The 25,105-nt window shown below is 38.9% G+C and overlaps 1 protein-coding gene across 1 annotated transcript in view; it reads left to right on the plus strand.

The window, feature by feature from the left end:
- LOC129248607 (uncharacterized) overlaps positions 1-20,833 on the plus strand; it is a 39,865-nt gene extending 19,032 nt beyond the window's left edge. Inside the window, exons 2-6 of the mRNA XM_054888228.1 lie at positions 16,515-16,839; positions 17,018-17,217; positions 17,334-17,589; positions 18,946-19,571; positions 19,689-20,833. Coding sequence (XP_054744203.1) covers positions 16,515-16,839; positions 17,018-17,217; positions 17,334-17,589; positions 18,946-19,571; positions 19,689-19,957 — 1,676 coding nt within the window. The 3' untranslated portion in view covers positions 19,958-20,833. The remainder of the gene's footprint in view (positions 1-16,514; positions 16,840-17,017; positions 17,218-17,333; positions 17,590-18,945; positions 19,572-19,688) is intronic.
- The last annotated feature ends 4,272 nt before the right edge of the window (positions 20,834-25,105 follow it).

Here is a 25,105-nt window from a genome sequence, read left to right on the forward strand (position 1 = left end):
TATATCCGCAACAGAACAAATTTTTTGAAATTTTTTCATCAACCTTGGAATTTTCGACTCATTCGGACGTTTATTACCACAAAAAAAAAATACGAATTTTGCGAAATGTTGTTCTTAAAGATCGATCATTTTCCTCATAAGTTTCAATAACTCTTACGCCTTGTTCTACCGTATAAAATTTCATATCTGCCTACTTGACAAATGCCAAAGATGACATATGAAAAGCTACCATCCAGGAATTATTTGCTCCTGACATCTTTTTTGTCTTTTCGGAAGGCCCTTTACAAACTTGCAAGGTCACGAAGTTTTTCTGGCCACGTATGAAACGGAGGTTTTCGAGGGATCTTTTGAGGGTAACAAAATCTAACAAAATCCTTAGATTTAGGTATCTTGGCGCTCATTTCTTTGTTATGCCTGCTGATAAAGCAGGTCTTGATATTAAGAACATAATAAACTTCATCAGCATGCAGCGTTTAACACAACCGTAACTGAGTCATCGTGAGGACGTGAAATACTTTATACAGAAAAATCGATAATTTGGCTAAATGTGCAATGGCACGCTTCACCATTAGGAATGTCGTCCAGAACACCTGCTATATCACTCATTCGATGTATGATTCTGAGGATATTTTAGCCTTTTAGACATATTGCATATGAACATGTAAAGGGAGAATTGGTTGAGAAGACGTAAAATAAGGGAGCTTCTCCTCCCATTTGTGGTGTGCGCCTTGCTGTTGTTCCATAAACGGAGGGACCTACAGTTTTAAGTCGACTCCGAAAGGCAAACAGTTTTTTTATGCCATTGACTGCCGAGGGGCGACCGCTATTAGAAAACCATTCGAACCTACGCACTTCTGAATGGCAGTCAGGCACCATCCCTTTCGGCCACGGCGTCCGGCAAGAATGTGAAATTATCAACAGCTACTTTGAAGGTCACAAAATCACAGCAAAAGCTGGATTACATTAGTTAACTAGTAAATAGAGTTTCTTAGTGAACAAGAATTACAATAAAAAATCAATAAAAATAACATACGCCTTGACAAAAACCAACAAAACGTTATTAAGTCAAGCGGCACGTTACATGCACCGCAATTTTGGCATTATTGAATCGTTGCATGAATATTCACTTCGCAGACAGGTTCCTCAGTAGCGGCAACAGGGCAGCAGAGCAACATGTGGCAATTGTAACGCTATTTTTCACTGCATATGAGAATATACATGCATGTGTATGTGTGGCACTGCAACCGACAATAGCAACGGCAGTTGCACCGGCTACCGGACTACCGCACAATGCTGGCCAACTCAGTTATTGGTTAGAGACGTTCCGGCGCATAGTGAACAGGGAAAATGGTCGAGTTGGCTGGTTGTAAGCCATGCGAGCGATATAATCATTTACCACTTTTGTACTTGTACGGATAGAGGCAGAAGTGCTTTGTAAGGCCAAGCAACTAACGAATTGCTACAGTTGCCACAAGAACGAAAAACCACTTACATAAAAAACAAAAAAGTGGTGAGTTGATGGAAAAAGTGGAAAGATGCCATTGAACCATTTATTATGCAATCAAAAGGCATTTGATTGCCAGCAATCACTTTTACGCTATCAACGAAAGTGAAGACAAACAACGAAAAATGCAGTCCACTTCCACTCGCCCGTTTGCCATGAATTTGCTCATCCTCAGCACAATGTTGCGGCAATTTGCGTTAAATTACACTTTGCATGCAACAAACAGACTAAAAATGCATTTAATTAAAATTGAATTTACTTGCCAACTGCAGATATATAAGAAGAATATCTACATGCAGTTTGGTTGAATGTTTGTTTGCGTGTATGTTTGTGTAGGTATTTGCGTGTGTGCGTAGAAGTAGGCACGTAGTTTTGAGCCATTGTGTGGCTGCTACTGTTGGCCAACCACTAGCAGCCTGTTGCTCTGCCGCCTTGCGATAAACGGTCAAATATTATTTCGCTTTTTGCTGTCAGCAGCCGGTAATTGTTGGCCATTTCCTGACACAACAAAACGATAAGTAAAAAGCCTTGGCAGCTGCTGTTGCTGTTGTTGTGCGCTCCTTACGGCATGTGCAAACAAATGGACCCTATTGTGTTTTGCATTTCCATATAAACTCACGCGCAATGTCGCTATGCATGTGTGTGTATGCGCATGGTTTCTGTATTGAAGTTGTTTGGGGTGCGAGTAAAACAGGCGCCTTATTAGCTGTGGATATTAGCATAATTGCAAATGTATCGCGTATTTCCACGATGTACTTCGTTTCTCATTGTCATTATATATACATAATTATTTATTGAAGTATGTAAAATAAGTGCCTACTAAATTATTGATCTGCATAAGTGAGAGTGAAACGTATATTTAGCAGGAAGTGGCCGGTAAGTAGCCGCCGGAAATGGTGAAGCGCAACCTGTATCACTGTGTGAAAAAATAAACCTAGCCTGCTTATTTACATTGCAGTCGGGTAGCACAAATTAAGCAAGAAATAATTCTTGAGAAATTTTCTGCACGCGTGAAACTTTAGCGATGAGAAAAATAATCGCATTCCAACATTAGAGCTGTTTTCTTTGAAAGTGGTGTAACTGTATATTAAATGAAATTTAGAATGTAATCATTTTTTATGACTTCAAAAGAACATACAGAAGTTGAAAGCCAGCTTGAAGTAAAAATCTTTCATTTACAAAATATTAACTACGGGATCTCAATTGAAACAAACCAATATGTATATTTTTATGACTTTTTAAATACTTCAAAACGGCTATTACATGTACATTTTCTAAACGCTTCATGCAACAAGAAGCAATTTCTTATGCACCCCTGGATGACTTTAAATTCTATAACAAACGGAGAGACACCGCAATTCCGGGAAACTATAAAAATGTTTGTCATATACAATGTTGCCACACACTAACGAATTTATGTGGTATAATTTTGATTTAAATGGTAGTATGTCTTTGAAGAAAGTGGATTTACACTATTTTCAAAGAAAACGGCTCATATATTAAATAACAGCAAACACTTCAAACATGTAAACGCGAGTTTCGAGAGATTCAGTGAATACGGCAGACCAGATAATACATGCATCGTTGTCTAACTATGCCACAAATATCGAGCAATGACTTAGCTTAAAAGGAAAATTGCAAATGCTTTAAGGGGACATATACTTGTAAAATTTCGAAAAAAAATTTTTTTCATAAAATGTTAATATAATCCTTTAAGAATATGTCAAAAAAAATTTTACAACGTAAATTTAAGTATTTCTTATATTATAGATCGTCAACCGTGACGACTCTATTCTTTGCGTTGGAGCGCTGGGAGAGGCGTTTTAGACGCGTTCTTCTCAAAACTATATTTTTCGAATTGACGTACACGATGACTCGAAAAGTTATTGACCGATCTCCCAGAAATTTTGCACACATCTTTTTTATGATATTACTTTCTATGTGAATTTACAAGTTTTCGAAAATTTTTCGAAAAAATAATTTTTTCGATGCAACAATAGTAGGAAAATTCGCCCTAAAATTCACTTTTTTAAGCATTTTATTCCGAGAATTTTTTTTCCATTTTTGTTTACTTCCTATAGAATTTATGACATTCATAAACAAAAAAATGTTTGGTGTTTTGTATTCAGGTCACTGACGCCGATATGATTAAAAGAAATTTTATATTATTTTAATGTATAAATAAACTGTATGTCAATTTTGAAAAAAATATATTGACTTCTACATTTTAAATAATTTTAATGAAAATCAGGGAAAATATGGCCGTTTCCAGGTATCTGTCCCTTTAAACTACTTACATATGTCCGAAAATTGACTCGCATTAGACCCATTTTCGCTGATGTAATGCGTATAACTTAAGGGTAGATTTAAGAATAAATTCTTCAAAAATGTTGGTTTTTTTATTTTTACGAAGAGTATTGGACTTTAACCCGAACTAAACCTACTATCGTCAAAGTACCGAGTCCCTTTCGATACAACCGTTAAGTAAATCGTCGTGAGGCGGTTTAAGCACTGGGCTCTATGTCAGTTACTCTTCACATGCATGCAAAAAGTTGCATGTACTTTATCCTTCCTGCAGTTTTTGTATTTCCGAAGGAAACCACCCCACTGCGTGCTTTATGCTTTAATGCATATTGTACATCACTGATTCCTGACGAAATCTTATTCCACGCATGCTTTGTAGTCATAATGATGTCGACTAGGTTTCCTGGTATTATCGGTAAAGTGAAACCTCGATATAACGCACCTTGATAAAACGAACAAATTCAATATCAAAACATGTTTGCTGAGTCCGCTGAAAGATTTTCGGACCAATTGATAACTTTTAACAAAATGCTCATTAATAAAAAATCGTAACAGTGTATGCTCTCGTTTATTGGCAAATCTGGATACAAAAACAAACAAAAATTATAATATCTTTGGGTACGCGGGAATATAAAAAAACGAAACTATTATTAAAATAACTTTTTTCTGAATTTTTCATTGGATCGAGGTTTTACTGTATAACGAAACTATAGATACGTCTAACGAGCAATTCAACTCCTTGAATCGAGACTTCACTGCATATAGGAAAATAACATTTTTTTTATCAAGAATCGCACTATGTTAAAAAGCAAACATAACTAAACAAACTTCTTGCGATATCATCCCAAAAAACTCGTATGAAAAATCAAAATTAAAGACTATGATCACGTGGCTTTAGGATTCAAATGAAAAACTATTGTAATTTATTCGACCAGACAAAAAGTTACTGCAATCTTCTATTTGCAGGCCTAAAAACGTTAGGGGCAAAAATACGTTGATTTAGATTTAAGTCAAAGGCCTCGGTAGCTAGTGCTTTAATAGTATACGTGTAATAATTATTATTTAGTTCCGACTCCTTCAAATAAACAAATAAATAAAATGTAAATATAAAATAAGCGCACAATTTCGTTACGCCATTCGTCGTATTCACCTGATTTGAAATTGAGCAAGCAGAGCCTTTTCCTTAAACTACATTTGTCATTAAAAGGAAAGCGTCATAAATCGATTGCAGGTAGCAGCGTAAATGACCCTAAGCAATATTACTAAAAAGTAGATAGCGCGCTTGATAACTAGGAAAAGCGTGAAATATTATTAAAAGAATAAGAACGAGATGATAATTGTACGATAATTAACAAAAAATGCTTTTTACAAAATAATCAGTGGTTAAAATTTTAGTTTTTTCCTACGAATGTGTTTGTAATTTATCTACGTTGTATAACAATAATTTTCTATCATAAATTATATTAAATACAAAAGTAGTAAACTTGTATTTTCTTTGGTAAAAAATTTGTATTGCATCAAATCCACTTTGACTTGTTATTAAGTATTTGTTTCCTCCATTTTAGCAGCAAAGCCTCAAACACTCTTCTGAACACAAAGCCCGATTAGTGATAAATGATTCCACCGCATCTTTCTACTAAATCTTATTAACATCACTTAAATGCATAGCTTCTAAAATGAGGTTCAAATAAATGGCTTTACAGTTTCCAATCTCAAGCGAGCACACAAATTTTCTATTTTCGATACATCATTTCATGTTGAGCTTCGAGCGCATCGTTTGGATTTTCGCTTTAGCTTTAAAGTATTGGATAATTAATTAATGATTTTAACCCAAATCGAAAATGAGTGAAGCAAAAGTTGTTAAAGTGGGTGCTCCCTTGGCTTACAACAAAGTTTTATTTTCGAAATCAAGCAGCTGGCGGTAAGTTCTAGGCGAGTTAATCGTTGCGCAGCTGCACCAAATTCTACAGAGATCTCAATTAGCAGCGCACAACGCTGACCACTGAAAATTAAGATTCAACAAATGAAACGAAACGAACTTACAACACCTGGCTAAGCTTAAAACTATTTGTTGTTGTAGTTGTTGGGACACGATGCACATACCTGCGCTTGATTACGCAAACCTTTTTGCACATTTGCCGATTGATAATCGATGATGTGACGTTATGAAGAAACTGAAGACGCCCTAGAGTGGAACATTTTTGTAAAGCGAGTGGCTATAATTAACGAAACCTCTTATGAGTTATGGAAGATATGTGGTAGTGCTTTGAATAACTACAGCACAAGGATTTATTCACAAATTTAAAAAAATTATTTCTTATTTAATTTCTTTTGACAGCATAGTTAGTTTTCCTATAAAATAAAATATAATATAAATCCATAAAAATAATCTTCTTCTTTATATATAAAAATTAAAAAAATGTTTGTCTGTATGTCATCGCTGAACTCAAAAAATACTGGACCGATTCTTATAAAAATTGGAATATATTTGTATTTTTCCACGGAGAAAGTGGCGCTGCAGAGTAGCAACTTCTGCCCCGTTCAACCCCCGAATTGGTGCAAAAAGTTTTCCCAAACATTGCACAAAACTACAAAAACCATCACTGGCTCAGTACGCGTGCTATATTAGCAGCCGAAAACATCGATGTCAATATCATCAACTTCACCATTCAGCATGGAATACCCAGTGAAACGACAACATATAAGTCCATCGATACTGTGGAAAATCAAGACGACGCTTGATCTGCCAGGCATACCGCCGCACGTTCTTGCATTGAAAATTGTGTCAAAATTTTACACATTTTAAACAGAATTTTTGGAAAATTTTCGGGTATGCAGCTTTCCAGCCCACTAAATTTTGGCAGAACAAAGTTTGAAGAGACTTAAAAATCGCGTTGAATTTTGACAACTTTTTGTTTTTCTTGCAGTTTTGTGCATTTTCTTCTTATATGTAAGAAAATACCCAACCGTAAAAAAAGTCAACGCGAGTTTTATTATTATTTTTAATTAAAAAATATTTTTTAGTATTTTTTTCTGAGCCACTTCAAACTTTCTTTTTGTTAAACCAAATTTCAATGGGCTATAAATCTGCATAACTGCAATTTCCTTAAAAATTCTTATTAAAAAGTTAGTAATTTTGATGAAAATGTGTACATTTTTTTTTTATTTGCGCAAAGCTTGAAACGGTTTTCGTAACCAAAAATTATTACAGTTAAACAAGAAGCAGAAAATTATTACAACTTTTCTAGAAGTATTTATGTTATAGTGCTTTAACGCACTGTAGTTGGCAAAAATGTTGCAATTAAATTCCATATCATAACTACGGATGAGAGACTTTGGCATATCGAGTAGTAGTAGAACATTTTGAAGCTAAATTCGCAATTTGGCTAATTAAAAATACCTTCACTTTTTAATAACTTTCATTTAATTTATTATAAATATTTTATTTCCAAAAAGATGACCCACTCTAATGTGCATATTTCCATACACATAAATAAATATATTACTAAAATATACAATCACGCATTCGTGTAAGAACATAACTTAAGCGCTACTTCGATCGTGAACTTGGCCTTTTATTGCTCAAAATATTGCAGTAACACAACACCAGTGACTGCAGACGTACTTGTCTACAAATACCCTAAAACACATGTATGTATATGTGTGTGTATGTATGTAGGAATGCTTGATTATAACGTTTAATGTTACAGCACGAATCCGTTGTGCCAAGAAATCGTGCCGCATTCATCAGCAATAACAACAGAGGCAAATTAAACACGAATTAAAACAACAAAAAACCTCGTATGAAGTTAGTTACAGTAGTGGAACGGTAGTGATGGCACGCGAAAACGTGAAGGTCTTGTCAGAATTCTGTAATGCTTTCTGCAGACACACACAGATGGAGTAAGTCCGCTGAGGAAATAAAATATGAAAAATTGATTCCTAATTAACGTCCTTAATTAAATTAAATTTTTGATGTCATTCTACAAAATTGCCAATCGTGGCAGCAGATTGAATGAAGTTGGTAATTCATGGGATGAAATATTTTAAGTCCTATATTGCCAACATCTGTGAAGCAATGCGCCGTCTTTTTATTTGGTATTTTTTGTGACGCTCGCATGGGCAGGATCTTTGATCATTTTAGTTTTCCAGACTGTGCATTTCCCCTTTTTGCAAAAGAGGATTCAGCCAGAATCCCGGCGCCCTTCTTTCCTCTTCATCGCATAAATGAAACAATGACGACATTTTCAAGACGACGATAACGTAACATGGCAATGCCTACACCTAAAATGGCAATCAAATTTGACAGTTGTTATGAAATGCATAATAGCGCGTTGAAATGTTGAGGTAGGTTTGGCAGCCACATCGCACATAGAGGCAACGATGCCATTTAGACCACGAAATTGGCCCGTTGTGAGATGTTGAGTTACTAACAACTGACTTTCACAAGGCGCATTCATTAAAGGTGGTGGCACTAGACTAATAACAATAATTTGTACGTCTGATTGTCAAAGCAAAGTATTGGTAAAGTGGAAAACAAAGAATGAATTCGCCTTGTTTCTTTCTGGGCTGAAGTCAAATGGACACGGCGAAAGAAAAAAAAAACAAATTTGCTGATTTACCGATTCCACCTTTAATAAACTACTTGTGGTTTTCCGCAGACAACGTAAACTTCTGAGTACATTTCCGTTATGCAAATATATGCACAGAACTGCGAGAAGTCTGATGAATCATAAGATTAGGCAAATATAAGTGAAATTCTTGGTGCAATTTTCACTTAACATAACTTAAATGATCTCTCTCTCTTTCACTGAATTGGGTTTAAGTTGTAACAAAAACCGAAATTTCGTAAATAAAAATGAAGTTAGGGTGAGGCAATGTAAGCATTGAGGATTAAAGCGTGATTAGAAAAAAGTTATTTTTAAACAACAAAAAATGTAAAAAGAACTACAACTTCATCAGCTTGAAAAATTAATGAATGAAAAGTTATATTTAATCAAGAAAAAAATGCAAAAAAATTTAAAATTTCATCAGCTTGAAAAAGGGTTGAAGGAAAAGTTATTTTTTAAATAACAAAAAAAAACTCTAAAATTACGTCAGCATAAAAATTAATCTGCCAAATTCACTGAGAACTTAGCAGAACTGAGACGAAATACGAAAGTTCCTCTGTGCTCTTAATAGTGCCACCATGTGCAGGACACTTAGGTCTATAGGATTTTCCATTTACAAGAAAACATGAAGGATCAAGCCACAAGTGGAATTTTCCTAAACACCTTTCAAGGATGCACGCGCAAGTATATTTTTTGTTTTTATGTATTTCCTTTTTGGTCCACTTTCGACTGGACTATTTTAAATCAGCCGCATTAGCTTTAGTTGTGAACTAAAAATTCGTGCATTAGCACCGCCATTTCCTACAGAGTATAAACGCAATTGTGGTGCACATATAAACATAAGTGCATTTATACATATGCATGTGTTTATAAATAAAATGATCATCATGCAACTGCGCAAATGCTGCTGTATTAGGTGTTATCTGCCTGCAGCAGCCGCAGTTCGTGGCTGGATGTCTGGGCACGCGCCCCGAGTTCATTGCATAAGATTAACCCATTTCATGGCATGCCAAAACTTATGAACTAACTAATATGTTGATCAGTTGATACATATGTGTGTATATGTGTGCACATATGTATGTATGTGTCTTCTCTGTAAATGATAGTCACATTTCAGGTCCTTGTCATCCCTCTATTACTTCATAATGAAAACTACACTTAGCGGAGTCTAGCAAAGATATCAACCAAAAGATTTAAAAATCGAAATCTCATAACATCGTCAGGATTCAGATTACAACTTAATGTTGAGCAGCAGATAAAAAAGAAAACAAAAACACTCAAAATCTGACCACTAAAATGCAAAATAATAAATAACTCCAGTTGCAAGGAGAATGGGCACAGTCTACCAAATAATAAAAGCACACAATGCTGTAACAACACCGTCTGCTTGGCATCTCATTAACTTTGCTTACAAACGCGCGAGTGCACGTTGAACTCATTCACTTTTTTATTTGCGAAATTTCGCAAAAGAAAGTAAAACGTTTTGTAGAAGAGTAGCTTGGCGCCAGTGTACTGGCTTGAGGTCCACCAGCTGACCTTCAACTTCTAGCAAAATGCGCTCAATGGCAGAGTAAAGTTTATGACTGAAATGCACACAAATACATGCCTGCATATATATGTACATATGTATGTATGTAAATACATTGATGCGTCCACAGACTGGTATGATCAGTGGCGAACTCTATTGACCCTTGCATTAGATTTGGTAGTGCAAAAAAAGTAGTGAAATTTTCTAAAGAAAATCCGTTCGCGGTAACTACAGAATACCCAAAATGGTCGCTGCAGCAGTAATTCGAAGGGAAGTGTGCGTTGGATATTTTTTTAAAATAATTGGTATCGCAAATGTCAAGCATGAGGTCGTGAAGCATGTGTCGCTCGTTTCCCTATTCGTTTTGTTGTTGCTCAAAACATCGAGTACTGTAATTATGTACGAATATTTCTTTCCAACTAGAAGCAGAGGCTGCTGCACAGCTACTTTCCCAACAAATGCAATCTGCAGCCATTGTTCCTGTTCGTCACGTTGTAGCTATTTGCTGCAGTAGTCAGCACCAGCAGTGCCATTAATTTGTTGCCCATACTGCTGAGCGACCGTAGTCAGAGAATTGGGTTAATACACTCGCGCTTGGTCGCATCGGGTGCCGAGAACGAGTTTGAGCCAAATATGCTTAGAATGAACAGCGCTGGCCGAGTTGTGTTTAGTGCTCGCACGAATAACAGCTGCTACTACGAAAGCAATAACAACAACAACAACACTATCAGTAGCACCAATAACACTGGCACCAATAATTGGCATTGGCAACAAAAGTAGCCACGGACAGCAAAAGCTGTGCCGTTTTCACTTTTCGCATTTGATTCTTTCGCCTCGTCGCTTCTGACTGACTGTTTGTTGGTGACGAGTTGAATGAAGCGTTTGGGGCTTTGGCTTGTCTGCAGTGAGTGATGCCTGCTGTTGTGGTTGCTGTGTTGTATGCACAAGTTACTCGAACGCCTGTTCAGTGGCCAGTTTATGTGCGGCTCGTAAGTATTTGACGTCTATTTCATTTGTTGTCAATACGTTTACGTTTACGGCTTTGGCAGAGGCTGTGCTTAATGTCTGTCGGCTGATGGTTTTCGCGCTGCTGCAACCAACGCAAAGTATTTGCCAACATGTGTGTGAGGATTGGCAGTGCAGTCCATTCCAGCTCTCGGTTCGTTTTGGCTACCGCAAGCAATTTGTCAATTCGTTACACTTTGATTGAGCATCTCTTGGTTCGTCGCAACTAACCAACGGCCAATATAAGTAAGTATGTATGTGCTTGTACGAGTATAGTGCAAGTGTTTATCAGTTGCTCAGAAATCCACACATACATAGATGCAAATATAAAGAGATGGTTATTAAGTTATTGCTTCCTTATTTCAATTTTTTCTTTTGTTTTCAACATTTTCGAGGCTCTCATGCTACCTTTAATATTTTCAAAACTTCCACGCTATCGGACAGTTAACGTTGATAAGTGAATTTTAAAATGATAATTTAAGTCCCAGTTGCTTTGTGAACAGAAATATCACTGGGTAGATGGGAATCAGACGGCATTGAGGGCTCTAAGATCCAAATGAGTGAAGTCAAGAATTTTGAAGAAATGACAGGAAAATCCCGGGGTTGTAGCCTCAAAACCTGTTTTGTTTATTCCTTGTTCTCTTCACTCGGGAGCATAGGACCTTGACAATATTCTTCCACCACACATGGTTGTAGGTTATTATTTTTGCGCCATCTCATGTGATGTCGACATCGTTAGTTCGCACAACATCGACCTTCTCCAAGTATTCAATGGTCAACCGCGACCTCTGCTTCCTTGTGGATTCCAGTTCGGTAACACTCTCGTAATGCTATCTGGTGGCTTTCCAACCGTGTGATCTGTCCATCGCCACATTCCGCGTTTGATTTGCCATGAGTTGCCATGGTTCCTCATTTTTTAAACTCCACAGCACGCCGTTGCTGATGGTGTTCGTCCAGACTATTCTACAGTTGATGTGGAGGATTTGTTGATGAAAGATTGTAGTCTCTGTGTGTAGGGTGGCTACCATGGTAATTAGGCCAATGATAACATACAGATCGGTTGCTTGGATATCAAGTACAGCCCTTGGATATGGTTCCCGAACCAACACCTTTTCATGTAGCCATTCAGCGATAAGCCAAGTTTAACCTTTCCAAACACATGGAATCGTTGAGCTTGTCCCTCCCGCTTGTCCAACTCTACAGGGACCTTAATATTTGAGAAGAGATCAGAACTGTACTAGATATAAAGTGTATGCCATTATATATGTTTAGACATAAGTTTAGCAAGAAACCTCGAAACCTCGAGCGAATCGCCATTCTGAGCGGCAGTCAAGATGCACTGAAGGCTTTGTCATTCTTGGAGGAAATACATTTACTAGGAGCGCACAATCTCACCTACTTCATATCAATCCCAGAGCACCAGGGAGTACCAAGGAACGAAGCAGCGTATGCATTGGCTAGAGATGCTGCAGCCTAGCACCGAGGAGGAACTTACAAGCGAAGAGCTACGGCAATGATACGTAAGTTGGCACCAAACTGTGGAGCTACGAAAGGCCAGGCCCTTATTGGGAGGGTATAACCAGAGAAGATTTAAGCAATTAATTAGCAACCCTAAGAAAAAACCCAGAATTCTTACTGGCATTATCATAGGTTTGTCGAAACAAAATATGCTATGCGGCCGCCGTAGCCGAATGGGTTGGTGCGTGACTACCATTCGGAATTCACAGAGAGAACGTTGGTTCGAATCTCGGTGAAACACCAAAATTAATAAAAAAAAAACATTTTTCTAATGGCGGTCGTCCCTCGGCAGTCAATGGCAAACCTCCGAGTGTATTTCTGCCATGAAAAAGCTCCTCATAAAAAAATATACGCCGTTCGGAGTCGGCTTGAAATTGTAGGTCCCTCCATTTGTGGAACAACATCAAGACGCACACCACAAATAGGAGGAGGAGCTCGGCCAAACACCCAAAAAGGGTGTACACGCCAATTATATATATATATATGTATATATATATAATCATAGATTACTGCCAATCCTCGGAATATAGTCCACCGACAACTGTCGTTTTGAAGTCAGAATTGCAATCCCAAGGAGCTTCAATACATCTTCTTCTCAGGCGCGACCTGATATTCCCAACGCAGAGGTGGGGGCAATATCAGACCGTTAGCCAGCTCTCATCGATTTTGAAGGAATCAGCCGATTCGTTGACGTAATCGAGGTCATTGCAGCGGCAGATTTACGAAAAAACTAAGTTTGTGTTAGTGCCATACGAAAAAAGTCAATGCAGTCTTCGTTCATGTTACTTCGTTGCTGTCCGTTGATTGGTGTGTGAATGCGTGTGAAATGACCAATTCTCGTAAACTATCATCCTTAAGCCTTGTGTTTGAGTACAAGGAGCCGATCTGTATCTACAATCATTGCGCAACGGTGCCCGGTGCTCTATTTTAAGCTTTCTATAAGAAAATTGAAAGAATTATGGTTTTAAATTTACATTACTTTGCAAATTAATGCATTACGAAAAACCGATGCATATCACTAAAGCTCTCAGCAATCATTTTGCTGACTGTCTTTGAACAGAGAGCAGACCGGCGGTGGTGGCATTAAATTTAACAAGCTCGCGAAATTCTACTTTTCTCTAACTCCAACAGAACTCCTGGGGGAGTAATTAAAATGTTAGAATTGCGATGAAATCAAAACACTGGAGTAACCACAAAAACATAAACATACACATGAATTCACAAAAAAAAAACACTCAGCTCACCAACGCAAATTCTCATTGCCCCACAGCCCGTGGCAAGTAACAGCACTCGAAGCCAAGCAGTGTGCGCATGCGTTGCAGCACCGTTGGGAATATTCATTCAAGTTGTCTAGCTATATATGTATGTATGCATGCGCTTGTAGAATACTAAATAAGAACAACGGCAACAGCTGTAGCCAGACAGACATTGAAGAAGAAGAATAGCAGTCAGCATCCGTTTGCTAATCGACAATGCAACTGGCAGAACACGAGCTTGACTAGTGTGGCACTTCACTATAATACCCGTAGTTGTTCAAGGGGGGAGGGTGTTATAGGCAGAGGTAGTAGAAGTGGTGAAGTGGTGAAGTGGCAGAGCCAATGCAGTAGAAAAAAGTTTAGTATAACTGGCAATGCAGTCAGTTGTGGTGAGGTGAGGTGAGGCGAATCGTTTGGCGCAGCTGCCACTGCTTGAGAATGATTCCTGATTTCAGCAGCTTTCGCATGCAACAAATAACAAATAAGAGTGTCAACTAGTAGGGGAGTCCCAAGCACAAACACATGTAAAGGTATGTGTGTCCATAAGTGTATTGCGGCAGATGAATATTTGAGGGATAAAAAAAAGAACAAAGGCAATGATCAATGTGGAGCGCGAAATACCACCAGAGGTTACTGAAAAATTGTCTTGCTTTTACATTCCAGCTTCGTAACACCTGAGAAACTGAGAATATTTTTAACTTATGTAACCGATGAAAAGAAATATTTTTTTAATCATAAGAAATTAAGTGTTTAATGAGTTGCTCTGCAGGTATTGTTAAGTTGGAGGCAGCGGCCGAAAATAATTACTATTTAAAAATTTCCAAATAAAAAGCTTCCAAACATCGTAGAACTAGTTTCATTAAGTTTCGAATATGTATTATATTTAATATATAATAATATGTATTATATTTAATATATTGTATATAAATTTTAAAAATTTTTGCGCGATATCTATAACGAAATATTTATAAGATTTCGATTTTTTAAATTATCGCACGAAAATGCTAATAACTCGAGTTATATATAATTTCTTGATTAGAGGCAATAATTTCTATGGAAGAAAAGTTAATAGGAAGGAAGCTTAATAGTTTGTGCTGCTTTATAAATTACTTCGTAAATCCGATACAAAATCTTCAGTTAAACCAATGAAATTTTAGGCCAGGCCGTTTTAGTGATTGGAATTAAAGCATTTTTGTTTTCACATTGTTGCTCATTTTTACATATCTTACGAGCAAAATTTCAAGACACCATCCCCATAGATTATCGATAATGCTCCTGAGGAATCGGTGGCCATGCTCCAACGTATTGGAACACAACCCAACTTAAAGTGTGTAAAGGTGCATTATCCTGTTGAAATATCCAACTAATAGGCCCAAATGTTTCCCGAATCTCGAGAAAAGTTGATTCCAACAACGCTTTATGGCTCTTTCCCGTCATTTTTTAGTCTATACTTTTCAATTCGAAAGCGCCATAATACGATCTTGCCTCCCATACCGTAACACCTCCTCCACGGCTGTGATGTCGATTCAAGTAGTTTTCCTCCTTTCTTATGTCATGGAAATACTATTTGTATCCATGCTACCCATCCAGATTGAACTTCTTTCCATCAGTAAATATTACTTTTTTCCATCCACCGGGATCGGTATTTGTAATAGAACTCCAAGCTATGCGGTCCCTTGCAAAATCGAAGCAGTGTTCTTTGCGAAATTCATTCAAAGGTGGTTTTTTATTATTTTTTTTGCCGTATTTTTGTGGCGCTATTAGAATAGCCTTTGAAAAACATTTGCCATTTCTTTAATGTTTGCTGTTCGAAGGGCGGAATTTGATGCAATCCTACGGATTTTATGGGTTTCCTTCGGCGCTAAAGTCATCGCTGCGCTGCCTTTGTAATTTTCACCATAGGAAGCACACTGTTTCACGTAAAGACCCGAATCATAATTTTGGCAATTTTGCCAGAGGGATCGCGTGACTTTGCACGTTTGAGCACTAACACAGTGCTCGCTGAGTTGACACGCCGCCCATCTTTCCAGGAGCAGATAACAGGTTCTTTAGAGAACACCAAAACTCTCATTTCGCGGTGAAACGGTCTCAAGGCTTCCCTGTCTAGCCAGCTCATTAGGCCAACAGTTTCCCGCTTTGTCACTATGACTGGGAACGCAAACGAGCTTAATATCGAAGTATTCGAATGCAGTCGCGCGAGAAGTTAAGCAGTTCACCGACTAATTTCGAACGCACAAACAACGAGCCCAGAGCCTTAATTACCGCCTGGCTGTCAGATTAGATATTTATCTCCCTTACAGTAATAGCAGAAGTAAGCAACCAGTTTGCTGCTTCCTTAATTCCAGCAACCCTTCTGTTCAACTACGAGCCATCCATAAAGATGTATAAAGATATCGATTCTAACTGTGAGAGCAGCAAAATTAAATATCTAATAAAAATAAAATAAATAATTGGCGCGTAAACTTCTGTTAGGTGTTTGGCCGAGCTCCTCCTCCTATTTGTGGTGTGTGTCTTGATGTTGTTCCACAAATGGAGGGACCTACAGTTTCAAGCCGACTCCGAAGGGCAGATATTTTTATGAGGAGCTTTTTCATGGCAGAAATACACTCGGAGGTTTGCCATTGCCTGCCGAGGGGCGACCGCTATTAGAAAAATGTTTATCTCTGTGAATTTCGAGTGGTAATCATTCGGTAACCCATTCGGCTATGGCGGCCTTCAAATCAACTATAAAAAAAGTATAAGAATTACACCCATTTTCCACTTTTCTAATTCCGATTCTCTAATTACAGAAATTCGCAGTGTTTCTGGCGAACCCAATTACAAATCCGTTAATCTAACCTGGGAAGTGGAATTTGTGCCCTCCGCCGATTCGAAAACACCAGCGAACGATATTGATGCTATCACCAACAGCAGCGCCGAAGTGGAACCGCCGAAAGCCTTTCAGATTTTCTTTTGTGAATTGCAGTCATTTGGACCGCATCGTTGTCGCTCCAAATTAGTCAACCAAACTCAACAGCTGGAACCAAACGGTAACAGCCACTACAGTAATAGTAGCAGTCCCACTAACAACAACAAAGGCAACAATAATTTAGAAATTGAGCAGGTGAAGAGCAAGTAAGTGTTAACTCAACTAATAACAACTAGGTCACTGAAAAAACAAAAAACAAAAAATCAGATATAGAACAGAACAAAATAGTCAAAGAAAATAACTTTGCTCCTGCGCTAGCGCATAATTTGTATATTTTGCTTAACCTAATCGCCATGCACTTATATAAGTAATTTCTGCAATCAGGCGACAAGTACGTCATTACGCTGTCCAAATCGACAATCTCCGCATGGCCACCAAATACAGCTTCCACATCCGACCGCAAGCGAAGCGCAGAAATATGAAAATCACCGGCCGCTCCGAGCTATTCGGCAACGAAATCGATGACGATACGAAGGGTGTGCCACTCGACGGCGGCCAAACCATCATCATACCAACGAAAGGATGTAAGCATTCAGAATTTATTATTCATATTTTGCTAATTTTGAGCGGCGGTGAAGTGGAAAATTATAGAGTTTTGATAAACAAGTAAAACGTTTTGGGTTTTCGCTATTTTTTGTAGTTGCTGCGCAAGCCACAAAATGCTTGCCACAGGCTTCAGAGATTGAAGTGGAAACAGGTCCTTACTTTGGTGGAAAAATTGTGGTAGATGGCGGTAATTGTGGAGTGAAGGGTAATCAAAATGATGCCACAGATCGCTATACGATGCGCATCGATCACAAAATGTGTGGCAGTTTGGTGAAACCAGAAACGAATACAGTTGAGACGTTTATAACGGTACAAGAGAATTTGGGCATCTACACGCACAGCACACGAAGGTGAATATGAAATAAATATTAATTTTTTCTGTAAAAAGGGGAATTAGTTTTAATTCATGTATTATTTGAACGGAAAGAAGAGCTTACTTTTTTGGATTTCACAATTTGCAATTTTGCTCCATTCCACTGGCGAGGCTTTTATTATAATTTATTATTTTCACAAAAATGTGTGCTGCAATAAATTTGTAGATTGTTTTAATATGGAATTTAATAAACTTTTCTGTTTAATATGAGTGCACTAACAAATAGAGTGCGATCCTGAAGAAGCCTTGTTGACAAAAATCGGCTCCAAAACCTCGTGTACTGCATCTCTTTAGGGTCGATGAATTAATGTCTAGAGTCAATGCTGGCTTATATTTGGCCGTGCTACTTATCTCATTTGTGGTGTGCGTCTTGATGTTGTTCCACACAAATGGAGGGACCTACAGTTTTATGCCGATTTCGAGCAGCAAATGTTTGTTGGGAAAATCTCTTTCATGACAGAAATGCCATCGAGGCTTTGCCATCGCCTGATGTCTGCTCGGGACAAATGAAATAAAAACCACTTGAAAACACTAGCTTAAAGCGGTTGATAAAGCTACAAACAGGTCTAAATACTGCAATCAGTACAACTACGAGATGTCTCCTGATGCCCCCCTGCAACACCTACACAATGAGGCACCCATGCTTCCTGTAAAAGATTACAACAAAATACTCAGCCAGCAGTTTCTGCAGACACTTACTCGAGCTCGAGCCATCTCCCAGGCACGTCAGGAGACATCTCCTAAAGTACCCTGAGGAGATCGTGGACAAAATACATTTACAACTACTGGACCGGATAGTATATAAACAAATACTAAACGACAGAGAGACCCTTACTATCTTCCCAAACTCCTGACCCCCGAATGCCGTTATTAGAGTCCAACCCCCACCTATTGCAGACGCAAAGCTTTAGCTGTCCTCCGAGACCCCGTAACTTTGGCCCAATTGCGTTCTGGATAATACAGAATCGACCCTATTTATCCAGAAACGACCCCGATTTACCCAATATACATACTTTATGTCCTGTATGTGAAGGCACACCCCTTTCCCTCTGGAGTTATCCTGTCGAAGCAGCACGTTTTCTGGGTCTACCGTTAGATGAGTTAGACGAAGACGACCGGTGACTTCATAGCACTGATAGGCTTTAGCAAGCTGCTACTACAACAACAACTAGCTTAAGAAGATGATATAATAATATAATATAATAATTCCTGTTGACATCTCAATTTGGGGAGACCTTCCTTATTCTTGTATACCTAAATTAGGGGATCTTAGAAATCAAGCAAATACATTTTTAAGAATACTTCATTTCCATACAAACCTCTCTTTCATCAGATTCGTCGTAGTGTGCAGCTTTCAGTCGGGAATGCAAACCGTGCGCGCCAGTTTCACGGTGCCCGGCAGTGATGGCGTTGCCGCTCCCGTAGACAATGATCCCTTCGAACCCGACGATCGCCTAGGTCGTGAGCAACGCTACATGCATTTCGTTGACAAGAGTGCGTTGGTATTAAAAGAGCCCGCGCCACTGGAACCTGCGCCGCCAGCAGCGCACACACAAGCCTTGGCTTCGGATGAAAGTGTGGCGCTGGTCGAAGAAGTAATCGATACCGCAAATAGCAGCTATAGATATAATGACAACAACAACAATGTTGCTAGTGAGCTATCGGCCGTTGACAGCAATGATGTGCCGAATAGTGTAGCGCTGTTGGAGGACATCGTGCCGGGGGTGAACGAGCAGCATATCAAGCATGAAGATAAAGTATTGAAGCTACAGGCGGTCGATGAACAGCCAGAAGTTGAAGTACAGCCGACGATGCCGGTTGTGGCAGCACGAGCGGCTAAATATGCAAAATTGGTGCGCGAGCAGGCAGCAGCAAATTTACTAGCGGATGAGGTGAACGCCAGCGGTGTATTGGGCGTGGAGCAGTGGTATCACTTGCGCAACTCGGTCCATGGGCGAGGTGAGTACATAGTGCGGCTTGTGTGATATGTTTTTGTTTTTGGGAAATAAGATTTTAATAATTTCGTTAATTTTATTCATAATCCCATTATTTACTTTCTTGCTTGCGCCATTCTAGGCTTCGCCACTGCTCTGGATCAAATTTCATCAAACGCTGGCAGTATCATCATCACCGTGTCGCTGTCTGTGATAGTTTTAGGCGTTTTCATATATGTCGTGTTTCGTGAAGCGCGTCGACAGCGTTTCATACGCAGCAACATTCGAATGCAACAACTACAATCATCGCGCGCTTCTTCGCCAACGACGTTAGCGACAGAGAAGTCTTCGCCTGGAAAGCGAACCATGCCGCGCGCTCTGCAATCGCAGCACGCACAGGGCAGCATGTAGAAATACTAGGGCGGGTCTTCTCAGTAATAATATTTTAAATAAACTAAGTTCAGTAGGATAAAAGCAAGAAATTAGAATAGTAAATGAGGAACGATGACATTTCTGAAGTTTGATAAGAAACAGCAGATTCATTAACAAAAAATAATTAATATGAATAGAAAGTGGCGCAACCACACGCAAGAGCTGCGGTGCGGAGCGCATACAAAGTCGCCAGCCTATGCTCATTTGTCTTGCTAAAGGATAAAACTAAAGCAAAACTCGATAGATATACTGAAATGATATTATTTTTTAGTGATTTAGCTGAAGGCGACTGAGCATAGAAGAGCAGATAAAATGCCACCCAGTGGAACAAAAATATGATAAAATAAGAAAAAAAAATACATTATTAGGTTCTAATATTGCTAGATTAGAGTGAAACCGTACATAAATACTCTTTTTGATAAAAATTCTTTATTTTAAATATTTTCTAAGTAAGTAGGTTTCATTAGTAGGAAAGCACTCAGAGCGATTTAGGTGCGTGAAAATGCAGGTTTTTACGTGATTAAATTATGTATTTTTAAAACTTACAACAAAACACTCAATACATTCATTGAAGCACACAATACATGTAAAATTGACTAAAATATTGTAAGACCAGCAGGATATTCGATATATAATATTTCATACATTTAAGCTTAAAACTTAGGTACTTTTACTATAAAAATTCGCATGCGTTACAAATACAAAACGTCTGCATGTTTTTGAAAGCTGTATCTTAACTTATATTTTACATATTACGCGTGGCTTTTTATTTCTATCTGTAGCTCATAAGAATAGCACCGTTTTTACTAATTATCTTTAAGTGAAACTTGTAAAAATTATTAAAATAAATTTTAATCTCACCACAACCAACGATTGCTACACTTCTTTCTGCACAAATCAAAACTCAAAAGCAAAATTCCAATTTCTACTTTTTCTTCAGTATTTGCTTTGCATTTCATTAAATTTAGTAGGGCAAAAATATTTAAATTCAGTTACCGCTTATGCGTTTGCACAGTAGCCGCCTGCTGAAGTAGGAAACTTCATTTTCTAGGTTGACCGCGCTTATTGACCCTTCTAGCACGCACTGCTACAAGCACTCAATGCACTCAAACTCTGTGCTCTTGAATTGAACGCGCGCATGCGCAGCATCCCGTCGCCGCTGCGCTCATATTCTCGTTAGCAGCGCTAGCGCGACATCAAAGGCCACGCAGCTGCGCACACACAAGTAGGTGAGTCGGCCGCTGCCACTCATTGGCTTCAACATCGCTGCCATCATCGCCACAACCTTGCGAGTAGACATGCCTGCCTCCAACACACAGGAACATCAGCTTCAGTTTCATCGGCCGACCCACCAACCGACAATCGCAACGAGAATTGAGGGCGAGCTGGAATCGTGACCGGACTGAATGACTGAGCGACTGAACCACCGAACGTCTACTCCACCAACAGCTGTTTTATTTCAAATACAGTAAATATTCTAGTTGCTCATTTACTTACCTAGTTATCATTCCAGAGGCGGTGGCCTCACTGTTGAATTTAGTTCAAGATCTGCACGTTTCAGCATTATTTCGAGTGCGACGTGAAAGTATTTTACTCAGCGTAAACAATTTAAATGCGGCTAAATAAAATCAGAGCTCATAAATATGTCAAAGTGTCGACTGCGATCAGAGACAAGAGAATTTATGCAGAAATGTACAAAAAGAAAAACATTAAAAAAGTGACAACAACAATATCTACAATACTCGTAGTTTCTTGGTGACAGTTTGGTGCTTTCTTTGTGGGTATTTAGAAGAACGTTGCAAAGGTATGCGGCCATAGATTTATGACAATCTAACAGAAAAACATAAATATTGCATTTTTCAACGGCCTCACTTTTCATTTAGCTTTTCTGCAACTTCAAACAGTTGCTGCCTAATTAACGTAGTGCTCATAATTTATTGCAGCCGCCGCACAACAACTGCGCTAACAGTTTATCATCGGCCGTAAATCAGCGAACAGCAAGAAACACAACCAAGCCGAGTATTCGGCAATTTTTATGCAACTGCCGCAGAAGAAGAAAAATAGAAAATTCGGTGACCGCACAGCAACAAAAGAGACAATAACAATAACAACAGTATCAGCAATACAACAACAGCGGAAAAGAACGCGCCTATCTGATGGCAAATAGGTAAAGAAAGCTGCAAATGGCCTGCCTTGACTTCATCTGCGGCCTTTTGGTGCGCTTTGACTTAATGCCGCCGCCGCCGCCGCCGCAGTGACAGGGTTGCCAAAGAATGCATTGTGTTTTACAATGCAATATTAATGAAAGAGACACAATATATATATAAAAAAAAGTTCGTACTCATAACCAGGTCAAGACTGAATTTTAAAATCTCGAATATATTTCAACATTTGCACCCAACCGTAAATTGAGCAAAATCTAAGCAATAGTTTACATTACGTATTTTTTTTTGCACATCATTATGTTTGGAGAATGTTGTGCGAATTATGCAAATTATGAACAAATTTTACGTTATATGCCTTTAGCCAGAGCTTTAGAGCTCCTCCTCACCACCATCATCATCGGGCAGCTTTGCAGCTCGGGGTGAGCCATAGCTTCCGCTTCCATGCATCTCGATCGTCGGCATCAGTTCTCTAGTCCCTAACACTCAGTGTCCTCAGGTCCATTAGAACTTTTTCAAACCACTCTGGACGTCCTCGTACTTTAAGCGCTACAAGGTTATGTGCCACGATTGATTTCGGGCGGCGTTCATCTCTCATGAGTAATAAAATAGGTTTAAAAATTATTCTTATCTCGATATTTACTAACGCAACACAATTGCGGTTTATTGTTTTTAGTAGCCTTAATCAGATGAATACTCGCAAGCTTAGATTATATTAGTTGTCCCCAAAGGCTATACTTAAAAATATAAATAAAAGAGTGGAGAAAAAAGGATGAATATTAAAAACTAGAGACCAATAATGTGCGCAAAGAGGTACTAACTGGAATTATGGAATGCAAAAAGTCGCTACTAAAGCTCCACAGCTAATAGGTGCACAGGTAAGTATGGAAAGTGGGTGCCAAAATGTTTGAATCTAAATCTCACAGAAGCGGTGCAATAGTTTCATGGGATGGTTACACTTCACCAACTCAATGCAGAGCTTCCTCGATCCTCGTGCACAGAACTTTCCCCTTCTTCTTTATGATTGGTCAATGAAGACGGAGATGCAAGCTCCAGTGCAGATTTTCCCCTCGTTCGAATCGAAATATTACCCTGGCACGATCCTCAAACTCCAGTTTGCGGATAGAGAGATATGTACGAAGTTCAGAGAAATACGGTATAACCTGCCTAAACATGCTACTCGAGAAATAACCGCCAAATGCCAACCTCCTTTAGCCTGATTGCACTTTGAACAGTGATGGAAACAACGTAAAAGTCGATAGGGAGAGATTCAGAGTAGTACTGGGACAAGTTCTAAATGCTCCAGTGATGCCAATACAAGTAGGCCTTTGCACCACCCCCAGTTTAGTGATATTATAGCCCTTTCGGAAAGCTTCCCATCATCCGTATGTTAACATTGGCAGAACACTACGTTGTACAACCAAAGAACGACCTGCGGGTTGGGCTCCCATTTTTTGCCGAACATAGTTTTGCAGGAGTAAAAAGCTTTACTGGCCTTATTTACCCGATTTTCAATGTGTAGCTTCCAACGGAGCTTGGAGTCAAGTATCACTCCAAGATACCTAACTTCCAATGAAAACGGGTGAACGTGGTTATTTAATCTGGGAAGTCGAAAGTGTGGCGGTTTATATTTGCTCGTAAATAGTATCAACTCCATTTTATCACAGCTGACTCTGAGGCCGAAACTGGCAGCGTTCAATTGACTAAAATTGACCTGTGGCTCAAGAGCATTTTTTTCCGCATAGGTAATTCAACTGAATTTGCCTGTCTTTGGGTTTTCGAAAACAGCTTGCCACCTCAGCCAACGGAATGTTTGAAGGTTAAGCTGAAATTAAGAAACGCATACATACACAGAAAATAATGCCACCGCCAGTCGTTGTCGAAGTGCCGCTGAAGCTGGTTGAAGCTGGGTAAACCAGAAAATAGGAACAAAACTAAGTAAGCAACAACGAAAATTGCCAAACTCGCAGAGGTCAACCTCAAGTGGCAGTCAAACAAAGTAAAGAACAACTTCCACAACTACAACGAGGAGTGGGGCCATGCACCGTGGCGGGAGGAAAAACACATGTACTTGCTTGTTTTCGCATGTTGTGGCAAGCTTCATTTGTCTGACGTTGCAGCAATGAATGGACAGAAGTGAAATGAAAGAACATGAAGCAAAATTACCGTAAAAAATGGCGAAATGCCGATTTTACGGCAGCGAAACTTTGTGTCTTCTTAGTGGCAATGAAAATAAATTATGACGAGGTAGCCACAAATTAGAGACTAAGAAAACAAAAAAACATGTGCCAACGCTTTTTCTGCTATTCACTGGATTTATTTGTATATGCACGTATGTGTGTATCTGAGTTCATTTTAGCTTCATTAGTCGTGTCAGTAACCGACACTATGTGAATTATGCAACGCTTCAGGAAATTATGGCCTTCAACCAGCCGTCCAAAGTTAGCGTTGCACTGAAAGACATTGAATTACGCTTTTCTCATTGAAATGTCTTGAACTTCTGGCACTTTGTGGCATAATTAGAAAAGCTGAACATTTTCATAACACCTTCCTTGTGGTGTACACTGTTATATTCTCCGTTTCTAATTCACTATCTGCACAAATACACAGCCACGGCAACGACTGGGTTGCCTTAAGATAAGTTCAGTTAAGTCAGTTCAAAAGAAGAAGCAGAACATCTTTACTGCAGCTTAACCACTAATGCTCAACTTAAACCGCCTTGATCCTCTGACTTTGCAACAGCCATCAACGCCCACCACAAACACACGTATCTAAAGGTGCCACAAATACTCAGATAGAGTTAGGCATAGCCATTTCTTCTTGGAATTTAGCTGACAGCCATGCATCTGCTGTAACTCAAATTGCTATGTACGCAACATAGCATCGCATCGCATTACCTCATCAAGTTTTAAGAAGGAAGCTGTTAGGATCACATGGCATTTACCTCAGCAGCTCAGCTTCCTCA

Source organism: Anastrepha obliqua, chromosome 5 (genome assembly GCF_027943255.1).
Source record: "Anastrepha obliqua isolate idAnaObli1 chromosome 5, idAnaObli1_1.0, whole genome shotgun sequence".
Classification (NCBI taxonomy): Eukaryota; Metazoa; Arthropoda; class Insecta; order Diptera; family Tephritidae; genus Anastrepha; species Anastrepha obliqua.